The following is a 23,269-nucleotide window of genomic DNA, read 5'->3' as shown; positions in this document are numbered from 1 at the left end:
TCTCCTAGCTGCGTTCCCTCCCAGGCCAGAAAAAACTCTGGGCCTGTTAACGTTGCACATGTGAGAGTGAAATAAGAGTAATTAACTGATGCACAAAGGGTCCTGGAGAACTTTTTATTGTTTAAAAATCACAACTGAAGCTTCAAAAAACATACAACCTAACACATGTCCCAGTTCCAGTGCCCTCCTCCCTGGAGGAGAGCACAGGGCTAGTCCCTCCCATCCTGCTGCCCACACTGCTAGCCAGGACCCTGCCCTGGGGAGGCTGCCTGCTCGCCCTCCTGCCCACGTGTGCTACGTCACCGGCTGGGGAGGGGCCCTGGGATGAGGTGGGGGTGACTGGCTCCCTGCACCCCTCAGCCCCTGCACATATGCAGTCTGTGTGCAGCGTGTGGGAAAAGGGGCCGGTTCCCTGGGCAGGGACCCCCAATGGGGAAGGATAAAGAGCCAGTCCCCACTCACCCACCCCTCCCCAGCCCCCCAGCTCAAGGAAAGCTGTCATCGTCATCTTCCGCCATCTCCTTGGCAAACTCCAAGTCCTGCTGCTCCCGCTCCCGCCGCTCCTGGGGACAGAGGGGGCGAGGGCCGGGCTGCTGAGGACAGGTCGGGCTCTCTCACTCCGTCTCCACCCAGGGCCAGAGACCGCCCAAGCTTCGGAGTTGCCCCAGCCCTTGCAGAAAGCTCCCCTCTCCCCTTTCTAGAGGGAAGTTTGATCTTTCAGTCTTACCCGAAGCAGAAGGCAGCTTACCTCCGCAGACTCCAAGTCCTTGTTGTACGATTTGGGAGGAAACCTCATGGCCTGAAGCACAACAGAGAGAGGAACAAGGTGAAGAGGAGGCATCAACGTAACACCCACTCATCGTGCTCCTGCGTGCCAGGCGCCAGGGTATGCGCGGGGTAGGTGATCACTCCCTAGTTCAGTCCGGTGGTGGAGCCAGGCATCGAGACTAATTCATTACTACAACACCACAGGATAAGTGCTGAAGATGGAGAATTAGAAGAAGCCAGAGGTATAAATGATTAACCCTCCTGATCGGGCCGGGAGAGGGACTGGCAGTGAGAAGGAAGACGAAGAATGGATGGGCTGTGGGAGTGGAGGAAAGGCGTTGCAGGCAGAGGACTCAGGGTGTGAGCTGGCCCGGCCTGAGTTCATTGGGGCCAACTGGGGCGGAGGAGGGGGGTCGGCGGAGAGGTCCTGGGTGGGGGGGAGGCCAGGGACGCCGGGGACCAGATCACGAAGGGCCTTTCCTGTCTAGCAGAGCACAGCGTTTGCCTGGTTATAAGTGAAGCTATATCCCTGGTTTCCTGGGGGAAGAGAGCAGGAAAAAAATCGGCAGCCCAACAGTACCAGCACCTAACCCAGCGCCTGACACAGGGTAAGAGCTTAAGAGCCTTTTGTGGAATGAGATGGCAGCCCTACCTTTTACACAATTCAGACTTCGCTAAGTGCCCCAAGATAGTGATTTCATGTAATCCTGTCAACCCTGCGAAGCAGGCAGGGCAGGTAACACCTCATTACCAGCTTCACAGAAGGAGAAACAGGCTCAGAGAAGGTAAATGACTCAAACTTGGAACCAAATCCAGAACACTGCGCTCTGAATCCCTGTCTGACCCTCCCTGGCAACCAGACCCCTGAAGAGCAAAGGGAAGGTGCTGTGGTCCCACAAGCAGTCCTCTGCCCCTTCCGGACACCCAGTGGTTTTACAGAGATCGTCTGGGAACTGTGCCCCAAACCAAGCCAGTCTTCCCTGAGGAACCCGTGGGTGTGGAGGGGGGCACGTTGCTGCCAAGCATCGCCTCTGCAGCCCAGGGCTCCGCACCTTGACAGACATGTTGTGAATATCCAGGCAGAAGGAGATGCGCTGGTGGAAGGCTAGCTGGGGCTCACGGGTGGAATAGATGTCAATCATCTCCTTGGACTGGACGTAGCCCTTCTCGTGGTTGATGCTGGCCTCAATGACGCCATCCCGGATGGCCTGCAGGCCCCAAAGGTAGGAAGAGTCACCAGAAAGTCCATCTTCTAAGTCCTAGAACATCTTGTCCCACCTCTTTGTCCTCCTTGATCTCTCACACACTCACTGGCATACACACACCCTCTCTCTTTCTGTGGCAACTTCCTGGCTTCACTGCAAGACGGGCACTCCCTGAAAAGACTATGCCACTGCTTTACCCATTCCCCTCCTTGGTCAACCTCCTCCCACCCCCATCTCTGAAATAAGGCAGGAAGGTGACAACCGCGGTCCCCGAGCCAGGCCCACCTTGGCAACAATGAACTCTGCATCCTCTGGGCTATCGAGCTGCAGCTTCTGGGCGATGTCCGCCAGGGAGATTCGGGAATAGGAGAGGCTGATCATGCGCACACCTGGGAGAGGAAGGAGCGGTGGGGAAGATGGGGCGGGCACAGACCCGTCACCCGCCCAGGCGCCCACAGGGTTGTCCCTGCCCCTGGAGAAGCCTAGTCCGGGTCCTGCTCTGCCAGGGGCCCCTCAGACGCTGCTCCACACCTGTCTTGATGACGTTGTGTCGCAGTCGGATGATGAGGGTGTAGGTCCCATCTGCTTGAAACTTCTCCCCAAACTGATCCAGGACCTGGTTGAACTTGGCCAGGTTTCCCGTCCTGACAGCTGCAGTGGGGAGAGGAGTGGATCAGATGCTGCACAGGGTGCACACAAAAAAGGGGCCACGGTGCCAGGGGTCCGGCAAGCTCTGGGAGGGGACCAGCCCTTACCCTGGGTCAGAAGGAAGTAAGGCATGAGCGAGCGCTTGAGGGACGGTTGACGGAACTGCAGCCGGTCCGGGATCTCCCCCAGCAACAGCTCCACCACAATCAGAAGCTTGTGCACCTGGCAGAGTGCGACAGAGGAACACAGTGGGCAGGGAGCCCCACCGGGTGGTAGAAGAGAATGAAATGGGGCTTCAATTCAGTCAGACACACAGGGAAAGAGGGAACGTGGCACTGGGACCAGGCCCACAGAGAGAGGAAAAAAATCCTCAAGCTGTGCTGGGCGTGGAATTGAAGCTCTGCCTTGGGAGACAGGCCTTGTGAGCTTCTGACCCTTTGGCCACACCAGGTCCTCAGCTGCATTTCATCTGGCCAATCGGTGCACAGCGCCCTGAAATGGCAAAGTTCTAAAGTACAGGCAGATGGGTAGGTTCTGTGGCTCAGAAATGGTGAGGAAGCAGGGCCGAGAGGCCTAGGCAATGGAATGTGAGTCAGCCAAAGATGCTGCTAAGGAGGTGAACTATGTGTAAAGTTAGTTATCTGGGTAGAGGCAGCAGCTCAGGGAAGGGCCTGCAGCACCTCAGCGAGTGAGCCGGCTGGCTGGAAAATCGGGCCCCCCCTCCTCCAAATACCACTGTGGGTATTTCTCAAGGGCGCCTCCCGTGGATTCAGCACCGTGCAAGGACGACTACGGTGGAGGGGACGATGCCCAGCAGTTACGGAGCCTCCCACCAAGCAGGAGGGACAGGAGCACAGACAGCTAAACCACGTGACAGCAAGTGTCACGAGGGAGGTAAGGGGTTAAAATGGGTGGTGGCTGATGGTGTCCACCCCTGGGCAAGGACCCTTCCTTCGCTCCTCCACCCACACCCACGAGGCTGCCCTGTCCCTTGGCCCTCGGCGTACCCCACGAGTGAGGGGAAAGCCATGCCGACGGCAGAAGCTAACACATGCCTTAAGGATTCTGATGAAGCAGAAAAGGAGGGAGGACGTTTCAGACAAGGGAACAGGCTGGTGAAGAGGCCGGCATACTGGAGGGGGTGTGTGTGGGGCCACCTGGAGAGATGAGCGGGGGCCCGTCCGGGGACGTGCGGTTTTGAATGCCAGGCTGAGTTCTGAGTTTGGAGACAGAACTAGCTAGGCTGTACTTGCTAGCTAGGAAACGCTGAGCAACTGAGTCTTTGGTTTCTACCTCCCTAAAACGGGCCTAACAACAACAATAATACCTGGCTTGCCTACTTCACAAGACTTACAATACTCTACTGGGCGGGCAATGGGGAGAAATGCGAGCTTCCCGGGCCACGCAGACGGGCCTGGAGCTCCGCTGAGTCAGGCAGCTGTGCGGAAGCTGGGCTGGTGGAGGGGAGGATGGCGACCAGCAGGGTCAGCGGCTTGAACAAGGGCACTGGTAACATCAGAGAGGAGATGAATACAAAAGCCATGGAGGCAAATCAACAGATGACTCAGCGATGGTGAAGGGGGTGTGGGGAGGAGTCCAAGATGGCCCGGCGGCTCCTATCTGGATCAGGAGGGCAGGAGGAAGGACTGGTGAGGGGTGCCCAGAAGGGCCTGTCTGGACAAACTGAGGGTGAGGAATCAGGCAGTCTCTACACAGAGATGCGTGGTGGGAAGTCGGATTTGCAGGTCTGGCTTCATGAAAGGGGTTAGAATTTGTATTATGGGCTGAACTGTGAACCCCCAAATTCATATGCTGAAGCCCTAACCCCCTAGTACCTCAGAATGTGACTGGATTTGGAGATAGAGCCGTTAAAGAAATAATTAAGGTAAAATGAGGTCATATGAGTGGGCCCTAATTCAATACGACTGGGGTTCTTATAAGAAGGATTAGGATACAGACGTGCACAGAGGAGAGACCATTTGAAGACGTCAGAAGATGGCCAACTACAAGCAAAAGAGAAGCCCTCGAAAGAACCAGCCATGCTGACACCCGGACCTTGGACTTCTTGCCTCCAAAACTGTGATGAAATAAATTTCTATTGTTTAAGCCACCCAGTCTTGTAATAGCAACCCGAGCAGATTAAGACAGTTCGTAACGGACTTTGGTGAAGCGTCATGGAGGTCACAGCTGAGCCATGAAGGCAAATGAGATCACCCAAGGCGAGAATGTGGATTTCTACAGATGGATACTTTCAACATGCTCTGTTGTGGACTCCAAGTTAAATTCGATGTCTCTCTTTACCCATTCTCACTCTCCCTGTTTTTACTTAAAGCTGGCTTCTCCATGTGGGCTCTCATCCCACTCCTCCTACCTTGTTCAAGGCCTTGGCCCATCGCCTATTTGCTTAAGTCTCTCTGGGTGGCAAGTTCCCCAACTCTGCCCCTTCCCCTCTCAGGCAACCCTCCCACCTCCTTCCTGGCTCCCTGGCCAACAGTCTACAGGTCAAAGACCGTACTCCAGCGCCCTCTGCTCCTTCTTCTGGCGACCTGGCTCCACCACAGAAAACTGTGAAACCTTACCCATCCACAGTAAAACCTGGTCTGAAAACACTGCTTTACCCCACGAGACCTCTCCCTGGTGCACAACACAGCCTATATGTTAATTACCTGTATTTTTAGTGAATTTTTGAAGAAGCCTTAGTGTGTGTCCTACGTTGTAAAAGCAATCTCTCACTGTGCAATGTACCCCATGTGTCTGGAAAGCCATTCCTTTCTATGAAAATTCTACCCATCTTTCAAAACCCAGATCAAATTTAACTATTTAAGATTACTTTGACCACAACTGAATCTGCCGTTCTCTGAACTTCTGAACTGAAACAAAACAAACCTCCCACCACACTGAGCTAATCACTGCACGTGCTCACCCTGCTCTCTTTCAAGGGCACTAGGAGGTGGATGTGTTAATGTGAGAGCAGAGGTTTGTAGCTGGGAAAGCTGGTCCTAATTCTGGCTACCAGTCTCTGTGCCTTTACACAGGCCGTCAAGCCTTTCTGAGTCAATGTTCTTTATCTATCTCTTCGAGGGCAAATACCATTTCTTATTCTTCTTTTCTATCCCTCATAGTGCCTAACGTGAAGGTCAGTACTCAAAAAACTACCTGGTGACTGACAGCTTTGCCACGGCCAAGGTTTACCTCCACCTGAGTCAGACAGCCTTAGGGAGAGCTCTGGGTTCCCTGGCCACAGACAACACTGCTCCCGAAGGGGCATGTGAGGGACCAGGTAAGAGCCTGGGGTTTATCAACACAATCCAGGCCCTCACCCGCAATGACTACAGGGGGTTCTGGGGAATGAGGAATATTCTAAACCTACGTACCGGGGAGAATACTGGAAACAGAAACTGCCCGAGGTACAGGTAGCGTCTGCCTAACGCGCCCTGAACAGTGTCACGTGCAAACAGACATGCGATGCCACCTTCAGGGTAAGAAGATTAAGGACCTCCTGGGCTCCTCAGATAGGGAAGCGGCACTAACATGGTATGAGACAAGTAAGGGGGTCAAAGGGGTGAGAACTGCCGCTCACCGTCTGTTTGAAGCCGACAGCTGTGTGCTGAGGGGCCTTGCGAAGGGCATTGGTCATCGTCCTCCGGGCCTCTGAGTACTCCAGCTGGATGGCTTTGATGCGCCCTGGGTGTGAAGAAGAGAACTGATCAAGAGGATGGTGTGATCCAAACTCCGGCCCCCCGCAAACCAGAGTGCCAAATGGGCGCTCTTATGCACCAAGGGCACCACTTTCTTAGCAAATTTGCACCGAGTGAGCCCGAGACACCTTCCGGCTGGGGGCCGGGCCCTGCTCACCTGTATAGTAGAGGTACCTTGCCCACTCATTGTTGTTGGCCTGCTCGGGGAACACAGACTTGGACACCAGCTTCTCGGCCTGGTCGTACAAGCTGTAGTGTAGGTAGTTCCGCAGCAGGAGGTTCAGCAGTGTGGCCTGCCCGTCCGCGTCATGCCGCAGGGTGGCGGTCCGGAGCCGAGCGTGCAAGAAGCTTCAAGAAGGAAAGAACCGGGAGGTCAAAGCCTTCACGTAACAACTCTTCAAGCTGCCTCTGACCTCTCCATTCTCTCTCAATTCCTAAAAAAGTGACTCAAACTGCTTTTCTGGTTATTCACTGAATACTCAACAAATGAAGCACTAGTCCAGGTGCACAGAAGGACAGAACTCTGCTCAGGGAACCTGCATTCTAGTGGGGGGAGACAGACAGCCATCACGATGAATAAGCGTACCATGCAGCTCAACAAAAGGTGGTGGGGTGACGTCGAAAGCAGGGTAAGTACGACGGGAACCGCAGAAGGAGAGGAGGATGGGGTTGCAACTTTAAACAGCCCAGTCAGCGTAGGACTCGCTGAGAAGGTAACAGTTAAGCAGAGGCTTGAAAGAGGCAGGGAGGAGAGCGTTCTCGGCCGAGGGAACAGTGCGCTGGCGTGCCCGTGATAGAGCGAGGCGGCCAGCGTCCGGGGAGCAGTGGAAATAAAGTCAAGGAGGCAGTAACGGGGGCCAGACCCCGTGGGGCCTTATAAGCTGACATCACGAGGGCTTTGGCTTTTCCCTGAGGGAAACGGGGAGCCGCTGCAGGTTTCAAGTAGAGGAGCGAAAGGCTTTCCGGCCTGAACCTGCTTGCACCTCTGACCCACTAATGAGTCCTCCCCTGACGTGTGGTGAAGGGAAGAGCCTGGGAGACAGGACTTAACAGGCCAGTGGTCGTCTCCATTTCCTCATCTAGTCTCAGCCTTGCCCTCAAACCCTCGCTCTCAAACCCTTGCACACCCATTACCCCCACTTCCTGCTGGGCACGTTACATCTACCAGCCCACAGCCCCCTGCAAGTCCACAGCTCTGTGGTAGTGCCTGACCGTGTCTCTGACCCCACGGGCCGCGAGCCAGACCGCTGGCCACAGTACCTGCGCACCACATCCAGCTTGTCCAGGAACTCATAGACCCGAGCATGGTAATAGTAACACTTTGCAGCCACAAGGTCCAGGGCCCGGCGGTTCTGAGTGCTGATCTTCTGCATCAGGTCATCAGAGATCTTCTGTGCCTGGGGAGGCAGCCAAAAGAGAATCAAGCGTCAGTGTTTCAAAACGTTAAACACGGAGCCAGCAATTCCCCTCCTAGGCATACGTCCAAGAGAACTGGAAACACACGTTCACATAAAAACTTGCACACGAACATTCATATCAGCATCATTCACAATAACCAAAACGTGGAAACAACTCAAGTGCCTATCACCCAATGAATGGATAAACAAAATGTGGTATATCTATAGGATGGAATTTTACTCAGCCATAAAAATGAACAGAGTACAGATATATGCCACAACATGGATGAACTTAGAAAACATCATGCTACAAAAAAAAGCCAGACACAAAAGGCACATATTATATAATTCCATTTAGATAAAACGCCCAGAATAGGAAAATCCATGGGACACAAAATATTAATAGATTACTGGGCTGGGGTGAGGGCAGAACAAGGAGTGACTACAGATAGGTATGGCGTTTTTCGGTGGGGGCAGTGATTAAACTGGTGTGGAATTAGATAGTGAGGGCGGTTGCACAACCTTGTGAATATACCAAAGACTACTGAGTTGTACACTTTCAAGGGAGTGAATTATTCCTAAAAACCAACCAAACGAAAGCCAACCAGTGGCAGAGCAAGGAAAACACAAAACAGAGGACTGAGGAGACCTGTCATTTTTGGGGCATGCTCTTGGGACAGCAGCTAAGCCTGACAAAGGAGCTGGCCCCGGCTGGAAGGCGTGGTACAAGAGTGCTATCCAAAATGGAGTCTTTCAGTTTCATAATAATAGCTACCATTTATTAAAATGTTGTGAAAGCTTACTACGTGCAGATCATTGTGCTAAGTATTTTTAAAATATATTATTTTATTTAATACTAACAATAATCTTGTAAGGTGGGCAGTTTGTCTCATTTTACACACAGCTGGGAGAAATTAATGTGCCTAAGGTACAAACGGGATTTGAACCCAGGTATTTCTGTCTCCAGACCTACTCTTCTCGAAAGCATCCACTATACTGGGATCGCACCACAGACGGGTACAGAGTGGCCACTGCCAGCCCTTTCCCAGAGCCTGAGCAGGAGTTGAGGGGTCTTCCCCGGATGTGGGGCTGGGTGCATTCCCACACGGGGGAAGAGCCTGGGGGACAGTTAATAACCCAGCGATTGTCTATTTCTTCACTAGAGGCACCCTCCCCCACTAAGCCCGCACCCCGCCTGGGGCGCGTCCGTCACTTGCACGGGCCCCGGCTACCTCTTTGTAGCTCTTGCTGTTCATCAGGAAGATGACCACGAGGAGCTGGAGGTAGGCTTCCACTTCAGGCAGGAGGGGAGCAGACGCAGCTTTTCCTGTTCGGGGACGGAACTGCAAATCGGCTTCTGTGTCCATGGGCTAGAGAGGACATGAGTTACCGTGGAAGAGCTCAGTCAGATCAATCAACCAAGAATTTATTAAGCACTCACTATGTATTTCAACAAATATTTAATAAGTGTCTACTACACGCCAAGATTTTTCTAGGTGCTGGGGGTTCAGAAATAAAGATGACACAGTCTCTTTCTGAAGGGAGTCAAGGAGGCTGGCAATACAATAAATACAGAAAAGGGTTACAGGAGTATAACATCCTTACAGAATATAATGTGGACAGAAAGGATGATGTAAGGACCCCTCGGAGAGCCTACAATCTAAGTAAAGATTAAACCACCATACTTGGAACCACTGCGAATTCTATCAGGCAGGGTTAATAAAGGGATATAATTCTAGAGATGAGATCAAGAATAATGAGTCAGGGAGTTCCCTGGTGGTCTAGTGGTTGGGATTCTGGGCTTTCACTGCCGTGGCCTGGGTTCAGTCCCTGGTTGGGGAACTGAGTCCTGCAAATCGTGCGGTGTGGCCAAAATTAAAAAAAAAAAAAAAAAGAATAATGAAACAAAAATTTTTTTTTGGTGGGAACAAAGGAATTTGGGGAGAAATTGACATATACATAGTACTTACCTTCAGATCTAGTCACCAAAACTGGAATAATGTGTAATAGATCAAAAGACGATCATGGTGGGTTACTTTAGAGATGTAAAGGTTAAAAACATTCCAGGTGGGGCTGGGAGAGGGGGCGCTTTTCCTTTTTCCCAGACAGTAAAGTCTTCACTGTCCACCTCAAGGATTTTCTGAGTTTTTACATCTATGAAACAGACTGTAAGCATACAGGATTTTAGGGAGATGAAGGTGTCTGAAGGGCCAGTGAGGTTTGAGAAGGGGCAGGACCCGAACTGTATCATGGATGATAAGGGGAGTTTTACAGCCAGAAAGGAAAAGGAGAGGTTTCTCCTGGCATGGAGACCACTACCACCAGCAAACTAACTTCATCAACATGCACTCTGTGCCACACCCTGTTCTAAGAGCTTTCCCCCTCCTCCTCGCCCCCCCCCAAATCTGTTCATCACATTTACCAAATGAAGAAAATGAGGCACAAGGAGGTTAGGTCATTTGCCCAAGTCCCACAGATACCAAATGGTAGAGTTTGGATTCAAATTCAGCACCCCCTCCAAAACCTGTGCTCTTAACCACTGTTCTTTTGTTCCTTTTTTTGTTGCTTTTTTTTTTTTTGGCCGCACCATGTGGCATGTGGGATCTGTGGGATCTTAGTTCCCCAATCAGGGGTGGAAGCAAGGAATCTTAACCACTGGACCGCCAGGGAAGTCCCTTAACCACTGTTCTACACATCCTTCATGGTGAAGCTTCGGAGGCAAAAAGGCAGTGGAATAGGCCCCCTGTTGGGGGTGGTGGGAAATGAGTGTGGCTGGAAGGGTCCTGATTCCTGGCTCTTCTTCCTGACTCAGAAGAATGACTCTACAGGGCAGAAGGATGGTCGCCTTGTTAGAGGGCAAATGAGTATTAAGAGGGGCTGTCTTGCTTCATGACTCTGCTATGGCAGGTAACAAGACAGGTCTCCAGGATAGGAAACAGTTACACAGGGTGGAATGTGTGTGTCAAGCCAAGCCTGCACCCTTCACCCTGGCCTGACTCACTTACCTCTTCCAGAAAGGGTAGCAAGAAGTCTCGAGTGGCACTGTTGGAGGTGAAAAAGCCATGCACAGCCTTGTACAGAACGTAGTGGTTGAGGCGGCGTGATGTGGAAGGTAGCATCCGCAGGGCCCGCAGCACGAACCGGGGCTCCTTGCCTGAGACTGCCTTCTCCAGCTGTTTCACGTGCTCCTTGATGTCTGTGGAGGACAAGGGGAGAAAAATGTTAATTCCAACTCCTACTCCCCCCACCCCCCGCCACTCCAGCCAAGCAGTCCTAGGGAGCCTCTTACAAATGGCAGGATGTGGCCAATCACCGCTTTTGCCCTAAGAGCAATAGTTATGGATGCCATACATTGATTTTAAGACATAATCAAGAGACAAAGAAAAATAAAGCTGGGGTGGGGGAAGGAGTAGAGGGTGACAGAAAAAAGAAAAAAACAATGAAAAACAAAAACACGTGGAGATTTAGCGTATCGTCAAATAGGAAAAGACTTCTAAAATTCTTCTGAGAACTGTAAGCAAAAGAAAAATATCTGCAACACATGTGACCAGAGATTCATATTGTTTTTCAACAAGGAGCTCGTATAAAGGATTACAATAAATAAAAATGAACATGAATGGACAATACAAAAAGAGGAATGACAAATAACAGACGTGAAAAGTATATTTCACTAGTATTCAAATAATCACAAGGGAAAACATTTTTCAATTACCATTCTAGTGGTGTTTAAAAAATGATAACATATAGAGTACAGGGGTGAGCAAGACATTTCTGCTCGTATAATGTATATCAGTACAGTTTTTCTGGACAGTAACTACCAAAAACCTTAAAAACAAACGTAAATACCCGTTCAATTCAGGGATCTCTAATGAAGAAATAATTATAGAGGTAGATCAGACACTTGGGCACAGAGATGACGGCTGCAAAGCTATTTGTAACAGAGAAAAATAGACACAACTTAAATATCCAGAAATAAGGGAATGCAATCAATTGGTCGTTTCTCAGTTACCTTTGTATTTTTAGCATAGGGTGCCGGGGTCACATTAACGATATAATAATAATAACAGCTAATATTTATGGAGGATTTTACTATGTTTTCATCACGTATTAGGCACAGTTGTAAACATTTTAATCTTCACAACAACCCAATTAAGTAGGTACTATTACTTGCACTTATAGAGATGAGGAAACTAATCCCAGAGCGTATATTCTTAGCCATTATATCAGTTATTCAATAAATGTTTCTGCAATACATTGAATGCTTTGTTTATGGATATGTTGCATGAAGGCACACAAAATCATCTGTATTTAGTTATGCCTTGTTCCAAACTGTATATATAAACTTGATCTCAATTATGGGAGAGCAGCTCAAAAATTCATAGGAAATAACGTCAACCACGGTTGGGTTTTTTCCCCCCCTACTTTAGACCTCTTATATTAAAATGTTTATAAGAAACATATGTATATACCCAGTAGGTACTGCTGAATGGCACCTTTGCCACTGGTTGACTATCGTTATTTCATGTAAAATGATCTTTATTAGACACTGAGCCTGCTATCCAACTTCAGAGTAGAAGCTGATGCAGTCAGCGCTACCACATCCTCAAAGCACCACCCAGGAGCCTAACTTTGCTTATTTCAATGTTTTCGAGCTAGTTTCTCGTGCAGTTAAGTAGAGAGAAAACCCGATAAATAGTCCGGTCCTACTTGATCCAGAACCAGAAAAGAGCACCAGGGTCACAGTGGGAAGCTCTCACTCTACCCACTCCAAATGCGGACAGGATGCTCTAAGTAGGAAAAGTGAAATATGAACTTGGAGGAACAAGAGGATGATAGGAAACAGGGAACAGGCACCTAGGAGAAAAGAAATGGGATTGGTATATAGTTTACGTGGAAGGTGAACATTAGGAACTCACACATCCGACACCTAAAAAGTTGGAGTGTGTAATGTGTTTAAACTCTTTAGAAACAGAGTAGGAGTAAGTGCTTGCAGGAAAAGAAAAAGAGCAATGGGATCGTTTGGGCACCTCAATTACAGCAACAAGGAAGCAAGATACTAGGTAGAAAGGGGGAGTTAGGGGAGTTTGCTAAAGGTAGTTAAGACAACAGAAACCATTCTTAAAATGCAGGGGCCAGTATTTGGCGTCATTCTGACCCCCTTCAAACATAAATACAGACACTGGTTTTTAGAGAGATCAATCGTGCACTGGGGTCGCTAGAATCAGTCCGGTGGGATGTAAATGGAGTAATAAGGTCAGAGGAGAAAACTCAGAAGAGTCTATGGGCCCAGTGAGACCTACTTCTAGATGCAATCCCCAGTGGGGGGTGGTGTGTGCGAAGGGAGGAGTCCTGAGCCTAGAGAAAACGTTCAGTTATCCGGGCTGGGGTCGGGAGTGTCAGGGTAGTGGGGGCAGGCATTTTGGGTGATCGCAAGGAACCCTCAAGTCAAGGTGGTAGAGGCTGCGCTGGCATCCCAAGGAGAGGGTGGATCACCGCTGCGCTGTCACCCGTGATAATGGCACGTCCCCGGCCCGGGCTCTCTTACCCTCCAAGGTGACGGTGTCCAGCTCTCGCTGGGAGTGCTCAGCCGCCGCAGCCGCCGCCTTGCCATCGGTCTCGCCAGTTGATCCGCCACTCGCCGCCGCCTCCTCTTTCATCTCTACATCCTGGGTCGCCGGGGGCGGCGGTGGTTCTTGTTCCCCTCCGCCGGGCGGCGGCTTCGCCTTATCCGCGCCGCGGCGCCGCGCCGAGCCCTCCTGCTTCATGGCGCCCGGGGTCGCGGCCTAGTCCGGGGACCGAGGCCGGGGCCTCGCGTGAACCCTCGCACCGGAGACCAGGAACAGAGCCGGGCCTGCACACGAGCGCGGACTCGCGTCGGGCCGCACGATGACGGAGCACCTGCAAACCCCTTCCCGGCGCTGGGCCTTCTGGGAAACGCCAGGCCGGGCTGGCCGATGGCCGAGTCATCAAAGGGGAAAAAAGTCAACCGCCGAGATGCAGGATGGAGGCGGATCTTCGCAGAAAGAGCGGGGAGGAGCCTTTATGAATTTGCGGGGCTTGCTTTGGAGTGCTCCAGTGTGTTGATTTTTTTTCTTGCGCCTCTCGAGTGCATTTCCGTATATGTCCACAAGAGGTCACCTCAGGCTCCAACTGGGTTACCGCGGACTCCACCGCGAGTAACCCACCCCGCGTGGAGTGGGTAGGGCCTATCGGAACGTAGGGCGTGATGACGCCACGAGTTGCTGGGCGGGTTTCATGCCTAAACTCGCTCAATTTGCGCCTGGCAAGAGGTCCGTTTTGATATCCAGGAGGCTGGTCTTCAACCGCCGCCCGAAGGGATGTGGAGCTAGGTTGTTGGACTTAAAATAAAACCAAACTGGAGACAAGGAAGAACCTTATGGGATTCAGACTTCTTTGTCCGAGTTTAGCTCGTGCTGAAAATAAGGCATAAAATCTCTGCAGCCTGGGAGTGCGGATGGGGGCAGAGTGCATTTGTGTGTGATTACTTAAGTTTAATAAAATTTAGGGGTCCACTCTGTGAGGCCCAGGGCTAGCACATTCAGGGGGAGGGGTGGTAAAAAACAGCGCCAGAATGTAGCCTCCTGGAAGCCTTGCTCTGGGCTGCTGTGTATTGTGAGGCCAGAGGAAAGAGAGAGGCTTCAGGGGGTACGTTGGGGCGCCTTTATGCATCCAGACAGACACTGAAGTGAAATGGGGGAACAGAATAATAGTACACCTAAGGAGCACCTAAGAATCCTCCAAGGGAAAGAAATTGGACCTGAAACCCTGGCCACTTATCTTTCAAAGGAATCCTCCAGCGATTCTGCAGGAGGAGGATACAGTTTCCAATTTCTTAAGACACAAAACAAAAACTCCCTTCCTATCTTGGAACTTTTATCTCTTCCATAAATGGAAGTTTTAAGTTTTAGACCAGGTCAGACCCTGCAAGACAACCTAGCCCTGTTGTAAGGTCCTAGAGGGCAGAGAATATGTTTCGACTATATTCTCCTTTATATTTATACAGAGAGAGGGTATTCTCTGTATTCCTCCTTTTGCACTATTGCAGCGAATAGCTCCTTGCACTAAACAGCCACTTACTCAATGGAAAAGTGTGTGCTCCAGTTTTAGGGGAAAAATGCCTTGGCCAATTCCTCCCTAACTGTCCCCCTGCCCCCTAGGACTGGGAGAAGGATAACAGGACTTTTGAATCATCACTGGAATAAACTCATGAAAATCTCTTCTTTGTAACACCATATCTGTAACTGAAGGTGGGCGTGAGAATGGTAAAGGAAGAAAACCGACAGGTTTTGTTGTTCATCTTCATGAGGTTACCCTTCTGGATAGTTAAGGTGTTAGCTCACTTCATTGTTAAGTTTACATCACAAGGGAAAAATAATCAAGTCAGCAGATAACTACCCAGTATGTCCTTGAGCAATATAGCGAGGCCTTGGAAGATGCCCCAGAATGGGGGAGGATGGCTTAACGCAAAACTTTTGTCAGTGGGTCATGAATTCTTGGTGAGTGAGGGAAGCAGCCTGGGTAGGGGGTGGCTAAGAATGGGGAGAGTCTGACTCCTGGGGCCAAAAACCTTGCAGAAGTTATTCCACCCATAAAACTATTTTAAGAGAGAATGGTGGAAGATGTTAAAACCCAGCTTTAGGCAGAGGAGGCTGGTATGAACCCAGCAGTTTTATGACACTGAATGTCTGTATTAGCCCTTCCACATGCCAACCTACCCACATGACAACCACGCTAATTGGGGGCAGAAGAAGGAAAGGTGAAATGAGAAGATAATATCACACTTTCTTTTTAAAGTTTGGCATCAGTCTAATTCTTGGGTACTGTTTATTTATTTAGTTTTACTTATCTGCATTTTTTTTTTATTATCTGCATTTTTAAAGAAATTTTATTATTTTTTTTTTGGCCGCGCCGCACAGCCTGCGGGATCTTAGATCGAACCCGGGCCCCCAGCATTGGGAGCGTGGAGTCTTACCCACTGGACCACCAGGGAAGTCCCATCTTTTGCCTTTAGAATCTAGACTCCATATTCCACACCCTCACAGTTCTTCTCTAAGCATTTTCCAGGTGGTTTGAGGACCACATGATAGTATTCATGTACATGTAATCTCTATGTAGTATGATAATGTTTATTTATTTTTTCCTGGCACAAATTAAGAATTTCCTTAGGATAGGTTCTTCAAAGAAAAACACCAAAAGACATTTCACCCAAGGTGAAATAATATTTTTTTCATCAATTCCAGTAAAGCTTGATTTTTGGAATCATAAGCGGTAGGGATTTTACCCAGATGATGCACTGGAAGATCTACAACTGGATAAACCATTTCCTGAGGTGAGAGAACATTTTCAGTCTTATGATTTGGATCATATGGGGGAAAAACGTCCATAGCCACACTCCATAGATTATAATCATTGCTAAATATTTAGCACAGTGGAACAGTGAAACAAATGGACGAACACCTAAAATGTATAAAGAAAAAGAGGACTTCAGATATTTGATTAGATAGGGGGTTCTAAAGGGGTAGGGGTTGGGCTAGGAAACTGTTTAATTTTGGTTTTGCTGAAATGGGTCATAGTTTTAAAAGTTTGAGTGTTTCCACTTTTAGAGGACTTAAGCATCAGCAGATGGGTTGTGGAGCCATGGGGCAGGGGGACATACAGAGCTGGACAAGTGGAAATTGATTATCTTGGGTAATCAGCTAAGGTTTCCATCATCCTCAGCCTGCTGGCTCCCAAACGCCCTTGCATGTCAGGACAGGGCACAATAAAGTAGGGAAGGCCTTAGGAGAGCAGGAAGCCAATGGAAAAGGCAACTTAGGACGCCTTGGTCAGTAGCTGCAGGAGGGAGAGGCCAGCGTAACGGGCACAGAGGCGGGGAAGGGTGTCTGCGTCCCATGTGTACTGGGGGCCCGATCTCTGCACTTCCAGGCCACTCAGCCCCACTAGGGCCTCTGTGAGGGTCAGTTCCTCTTCCCCAAGAGAGGAAAGCAGCTAAGGCTGCAGGGGGAAAACACTCTCTTTATCCTGGAGGAAATTCCGTTCCATTGTGCTCTCCACCCAGAAGGAACCAAAGTAGTATGAAAAGGAAGAACTAGAAACCTCTCTTCCTTTTTCCTAACTCAAAAAAACCATGAAGAGGGCTACCGTTCTTTTACTATAACCCCTTTTGTTACATTACATGACAACTCTGTCTGGGCCTTTTAATAACGCTGAATGATGAGCAGCAATTTGTTTTTAGCCCCATTTGACAGAGGAGTGAATTGAGGCAGACTCAGAGACATTAAGATTTTCTCACATCCCTTGGTTAGGAATAAACCAAGTCAGAGTTTTCTGTCTCTTCTACTAGGATCAGGTTGAAAAACCCAGATAGTTGCCCAGAAGGGCACTCTTTTCCCTCTAGTTGTGAAATAGCAAACAGGAAGAAACATGGAGAGAAATGAGAAGTGGGCATGAGCTCCTGGGATAAGACAGAGGCCCTGGAGGATGGTTCTGTCATTAGGCGAAATTGTATCTTTCCACTGGTTCTAGCTGACTCCCTCGCAAACTCTCCCGACATCTGCCATTTTTTCTCACCAGCTTTAGCTGCAAAGGTAAGATCTTTTTCTCCATGGATTGTACCAGCAGCTTCTGTTGGGCTTCACTTAGCTCTGGAGAAGAAAAGCAGAGAAAGAGATGTGTGGGTGCAAAGGGGACTACAGGCTCCCAGTGGGTGTATTTCCAGAATGTTGGCATCCGTTGATTCATACATTCATCCGTGGTTGAATGCCTGCTCTAGGCCAGGCACCTTTGCTGGATGTGTTAGGTAAAAATCAACCTCTCTTCACTCAAGGAACTTGCAGTCTAGTGGAGAAGACAAAGTAACATGCAATTATAATCAGGCTGTTACAGGAGCCATAGCTGAGGGTCTACTTTGGTCTTGGTGTTTGAGGGCAGGCTTGGTGAAGGAACAAACACCTCAGCTTACACGTGAAGGTCCAGAGAGTTTTTCGAGGTGGGGGAATGTTTCTTGCAGAGGGAAGAAGAGAATTCAGGGGCAAGATCAGAAGATGTTATCCTCGAATTAAAACTAACAGATATCGATATAAACGTGATGAGCTTAGATATATGTAGAAGTTTTAAATATATGGCTGATAAAACTAGGGTTATTTCCCAACCTCTGTTAGCAAGACTAGGCTATGATGACCAAGTGAATCCTTAGGAATGAAACCAACTTTTTTAAATGTAGATATAAACTACTTAACTGTAGTATAATTTGCCTGACATTTACTTCTTTACTCATTCATTCATTAATTTATTCATCTGGAAATTCATTCAGTGACTCATTCCTACCACTGAATAGGTATATAAATGAAGACCTCACTCCCCACTTACCTGTTAGGGGTCCAAGGAAATAGAGGAGAGCACCCATAGCCTCCTTTGAGAGTAGGACATCTTTTGGGAGTGCCTGCAGGGTTACTTCATGTCCCTTGTCTAGAGCTCCTTCAAGCTGTGGGGAAAGTTGGGTTACTATTCAAGATAACACAGTTAAAGGGCATAGTGCCTGGCACATAGCATTCCCTTGAGATGTGCTAACTATCTCCATTTCCTTGTTTCTTTTTCAAGGTATCAAGCCCTGAAAAGTGTTGGACTCCTGGGTTCCTTGGTGTCTGAGCCCTGGACTCTGGAAAGGAAAGGTCCAGCCCCCTTCCAACGGAGGGGGAGCCTACCCTCTGTCCATGAGGAGGGAGCATGTGCTTCGGGGGAATCTGCACTGTTTGCCCTTCTCCAGAGGGACACGGGGAGCAGTGGCGACCCTGGCAGCCTGGGGAACACTTGACCAGCCTTGGGGAAGGCATCCACTGTCGATTCCTCTAGCTACTGCCCACCTTCTGCCAGATCCGTCAGATAGCCACACACAGCTCCACCAAAAGCCTTCCTTCTTCTGCATCTCCTACCCTTCCCTTGGGTCCTCACCGTGAGCTCCAGGTCTTCTAGCTCCTTTTTCTTCCCTAAGAGTTTGCTGAGGGAGCTGAGCAGGGAGCTCTTCCCTTCTGGGCTCAGCTTCTCCACTTCCAGGGTCTCTCTCGTTTTTTTATTTTTTTGGCTGTACGCGGGCCTCTCACTGTTGTGGCCTCTCCCATTGTGGAGCACAGGCTCCGGACGCGCAGGCTCAGCGGCCATGGCTCACGGGCCCAGCCGCTCCGCGGCATGTGGGATCTTCCCGGACCAGGGCACGAACCCGCGTCCCCTGCATCGGCAGGCGGACTCTCAACCACTGCGCCACCGGGGAAGCCCCCGCAAACCACTTTTGACACGTTCGATCAGTCACAGCACCTTCTCCATACACTGCACAAATCTTTTTTTGCATTTCAGTTGCGTTTTTACCTTTCTTGAAATAATAAAGCATAATATTCAGAAAATGTTGCTGTTTTTCTTCCATCTTCAATATTAAAATGGCTACACAAAAATTCACCAATTTTGGACTTCCCTGATGGCGCAGTGATTAAGAATCCTCCTGCCAGTGTAGGGGACACAGGTTCGAGCCCTGATCTAGGAAGATCCCACATGCCGCGGAGCAACTAAGCCCGTGAGCCACAACTACTGAACCTGCGCTGTAGAGCCTGCAAGCCACAACTACTGAGCCCAAGTGCCACAACTACTGAAGCCCGGGTGCCTAGAGCCCGTGCTCCACAACAAGAGAAGCCCCCACTCGCCACGACTAGAGAAAGCCCGCGCGCAACAATGAAGACCCAACGCAGCCATAAATAAATAATTCTAAAAATTCACCAATTTTGATTTTTTTTTAAATGCACGCTGATGTGACAGCTGTCACAATACAATCTAACAAAGTTGTTTTGAATGAAGTTAAAGACAACTAAGCACTACTAGAGCCATCTTACAGAAAAAACCAAATGATCTTTTTGGCCAACCCAATACAATGTTGTGTTGGTTTCAGGTGTACAGCAAAGTGATTCAGTTATATGTACATATTCTTTTTCATATTCGTTTCCATGATGGTTTATTACAGGATATTGACTATAGTTCCCCGTGCTATACAGTAAGACCTTGTTGTTTATCTATTTTATATATAGTAGTTTGTATCTGCTAATCCCAAACTCCTAATTTATCCCTCCCTACCAAGGTCTTGCTCTTATCTTAAATCCCTGCCTGGAAGGAATTTTAAAGGGGACTTGACACACATGGCAGATCTCTAGATGACAAACCAAGACATTTACAAGCAAGGCTCCTGTGGTGTTGGGATGTGTGTCTGCGCATCCGTATGTATAACCTGAATACCACTGAGCCTTCATACACTCACCTTTAGGGTCTCCTCAGTATCACCCAACAAAAATGAAGTGTGACCTTGAAGGCTATGAACAGTCAGTTAGGACTTCTTTATTTTGGCTGCACTGCCCAGCATGCGGGATCTTAGTTCCCTGACCAGGGATCAAAACCACGCCCCCAGCATTGGAAGCGCGGACTCAACAACTGGACCGCCAGGAAGTCCCAAGGTCTTTACTGGAGGTTTTCTTGAAGGGCTGGTGGTGAATGGGGGAGATTAGACCACATAACACACAGCAAAAGTCCTAAAAACTTGACTGTTCCTCCTCTGTCCCCAAAGTCTCATTCAGTATGACAGCTGCTCCCAAATCTGTCTCCCCTGTCTTGAAACAAAACAAGACTTTGCCCCTGCTGGGCCTCTGGTCCCTGCCCCCATCTTTTGGTTCACTTCCCTTCCCATCCACCCTGGGCTCGTCTTGTTCGGCTGTCTAATACCTCCTCCTTCGACAGCTCTAACCATTACCTTCAACAAACATCCCTTCTCCTTAGGCGGTGGGATGGGAGATTGGGCGTGGGGGAAGGCTGCCATTAGTCACGCGGTTCCTGTCACAGTTGCACATGTATGCAGAAATGTGTGTCTGTGTAATAACCTTTCCATCTCTCTTTTCCTGGTTCTTCCTGGATTTCCATCTCTTCCTCTCTGTATCTCTTATTCAGCACATTGATGTGATACGACAGCAATCCAGCATGTGGTCCTGGGCTGTGCAGTCTCCCATCCTTTAATCAGCTCCAGAGAAGGCGGCTCCACTCCCCACCCTCTTCCCAGCCCACCATTGCCTCAGCCAGACTCTTGGGAGTTTCTTCCTAGTGTCTATCTTCCTCCCACTGACTGCAAGCCAAGGTTTCCAGTTCAGCTCATCCTCCAAAGACTTGGAGAATAGTGATTTCAAGAAGTCACACCTGGGACTTCCCTGGTGGTCCACTGGTTAAGAATCCGCCTTCCAACACAGGGGATGAGGGCTTCATCCCTGGTCAGGGACATAAGATCCCACATGCCACAGGGCAACTAAGCCTGAGTGCCACAACTACTGAGTTCACGCGCCTCAACGAGAGAGCCCGAGTGCCGCAACAAAAAGATCCTGTGTTCTACAACTAAGACACGACACAGGGGCTTCTCTGATGGCGCAGTGGTTAAGAGTCTGCCCGGACATGGGTTCGAGCCCTGGTCCGGGAAGATCCCACGTGCCGCGGAGCAACTAAGCCCGTGCGCCACAACTACTGAGCCTGATCTCTAGAGCCCACGTGCCCAGAGCCCGTGCTCCACAACAAGAGAAGCCACCGCAATGAGAAGCCCGCACACTGCAACGAAGAATAGCCCCCGCTCGCTGAAATTAGAGAAAGCCCACGTGCAGCAACAAAGACCCAATGCAGCCAAAAAAAAAAAAAAAAAAAATTTATTAAAAAAAAAGACCCAACACAGCCAAGAATAAATAAATAAATATTAAAAAAAAAAAGTCACACCTGTTTCTGTTCTTCCTGAGGACCCAGAAAGTCCATCAAGCCAGCTTTCTCTCCTCTGACCTAGAAATCTTGCTACTTTATTTCTCTTGCCCTCCTTCCTTCCCTCTGAACTCTACCAGACCTGTCCTTATTCTCCTTGTCCTGCTCCCACCCCACCTTCACCCCCTCGCACCATCCCCCCAACTGCATGATGGTGTTCCAAGCAGGAGCCTTTGAGGGTTCAAGGCACAGAGAAGAAATAAGGGCTTGTGAGGTCAGTCAGGTTGGAAGGTCTTGTGCTTTTGGAATAAAAACATCCATGCCAGGCTTGTCCCAGTGCTGTTCCTCCCACCCAGCATATGCTGTCTTTTTGTCACCCTCTACCCCATTCAGCACCAGCTCCTCAAGAAAACCTCCAGTAAAGTCCTTAGGGATAGGCCACAGAATCACTTTAGGGTCCAGAGACTTCTTTTCCTCAGAGTCCTTGTTTATGTTCAGGGGAATCTGGGACACAATTCAAATTGTGTTGGAGGAAATTTAAGTTGGATTAATGTGTAAGTACTCTTCAGGTCAATTAATTGTGATTTATTGAAACAGGAGCCTGGGTAGGGCACCGTGCTGATGCAGGCAACAGGCTTTACTCTGTATCTCCCTCTGGTGGTCAGTTAAGGGAGGTAATGGGCGATAATCATCCCAGAGTTTTGCTCCAATCTCCTGATTTGTGTGTGGTTGCTAGGAGATGGGGGTCAGGCAAGGGAATCGACTTAGGGGAGGAAGCCCCAGCCACCTGTTCTCTAAGACGCTGACCCACAGAGTACACTGCAGACTCTGAAGACAGACACAGACATTGGGACAGGGCATTATTTACTTATTTTACTTACCCATTTTCTTCTTTAATCTCCTTTTTTTTTTTTTACAGTTTTTTTTCTTCTTTTGGGGGGTGGGATGGGGTTTCCTTCTGTTGTAGATTTGATTTTATTTTATTTTTTGGCCACGCTGTGTGGCATGTGTTATCCTAGTTCCCCGACCAGGGATCGAACCTGTGCCCCCTGCATTTGAAGTGTGGACTCTTAACCACTGGACTGCCGGGTTATTCTTCTTTATTATTCTTAATTTTCTCCTCAGGACGGGGCCAAAGAGGAAGGAGAGAGGGGTAGGCTACTGAAGTTCAGGAGGGTGGAAGGCATTGATCCTGGCAAGAATGGGAAGAAGCTGACACCCTGGGAGTTATGAGGGCAGGAAGGAGCTTAAGGAACGTGCCTGTAGCAGACAGAGCCAATTTGTAGGGTGTGGGAAGCCTGGAGCACTTGGGGGAAGGGACCCCCTGCACAGACATACTCCCAGACCTTTGCTGAGTTAAAGGAGGTGGACTAGCTAGGGATGAAGACAGGCTGGAGTGGTGGAGAAGCAGGAAGAATGTGCTGTGAGGGCGTTGCGTTTTATATTTCTCATGGGGGACTTCCCTGGCAGTCCAGTGGATAAGATTCTGCGCTTCCACAGCATGGGGAGTGGGTTCGATCCCTGGTCAGGGAACTAAGATCCCCCATGCGAGGCCAAAAAAAAAATTATATCTCTCATGGGAGGTTGGAAGTTTTGGGGTGCACATTGCCGATTGTGAGCTATACTTCCATAAATAAACTATACTTCTTTTCTGAATGGAGTAAAACCCCCAGACTCTTTTCTTATCCCCTAAAAAAAAGTTCTTCCTAAATTCTCAAACCTGCTTTAGAGCCTAAGACATCTCCAAAATCCTGGCTGAGCAGACACTGGTCAG

The 23,269-nt window shown here is 49.3% G+C and overlaps 2 protein-coding genes across 2 annotated transcripts; both read right to left on the bottom strand.

Moving 5' to 3' along the window:
- Positions 1-102: 102 nt before the first annotated feature.
- PSMD3 (proteasome 26S subunit, non-ATPase 3) lies at positions 103-13,816 on the bottom strand. Its single transcript, XM_079904852.1, has 12 exons — positions 13,262-13,816; positions 10,722-10,912; positions 8,949-9,086; positions 7,580-7,716; positions 6,477-6,667; positions 6,202-6,305; positions 2,729-2,843; positions 2,505-2,624; positions 2,259-2,362; positions 1,821-1,976; positions 749-799; positions 103-563 (listed from the first exon to the last, which is right to left on the bottom strand). The coding sequence occupies exons 1-12, from the start codon at positions 13,479-13,481 to the stop codon at positions 486-488; spliced, it is 1,605 nt and encodes a 534-aa protein (XP_079760978.1). The 5' UTR covers positions 13,482-13,816; the 3' UTR covers positions 103-485.
- Positions 13,817-16,548: 2,732 nt separating this feature from the next.
- Positions 16,549-21,691, bottom strand: GSDMA (gasdermin A; the record flags this gene model as incomplete). The annotated part of the gene is given in 6 exon segments (XM_079905220.1): positions 16,549-16,725; positions 16,729-16,785; positions 17,308-17,381; positions 18,106-18,220; positions 18,688-18,794; positions 21,673-21,691. Coding segments are annotated over 6 exon segments (549 nt in total).
- Between the last annotated feature and the right edge of the window lie 1,578 nt (positions 21,692-23,269).

The sequence above is a fragment of the Stenella coeruleoalba genome (assembly GCF_951394435.1).
Source record: "Stenella coeruleoalba genome assembly, chromosome: 19".
NCBI classification, from domain to species: Eukaryota; Metazoa; Chordata; class Mammalia; order Artiodactyla; family Delphinidae; genus Stenella; species Stenella coeruleoalba.
The sequence above is the reverse complement of the archived record's forward strand: the minus strand, read 5'-3'. Positions and strand labels throughout refer to the sequence as shown.

Excerpts from the sequence above, each read along its gene's own strand:
- PSMD3 (XM_079904852.1), bottom strand. The coding sequence starts at position 13,481 with ATGAAGCAGGAGGGCTCGGCGCGGCGCCGCGGCGCGGATAAGGCGAAG. Across the intron at positions 6,306-6,476 it reads AAGGTACCTCTACTATACAG|GGCGCATCAAAGCCATCCAG; the intron begins GTGAGCAGGGCC and ends CTTCACACCCAG. Across the intron at positions 2,625-2,728 it reads TTACTTCCTTCTGACCCAGG|CTGTCAGGACGGGAAACCTG; the intron begins GTAAGGGCTGGT and ends TCCCCACTGCAG.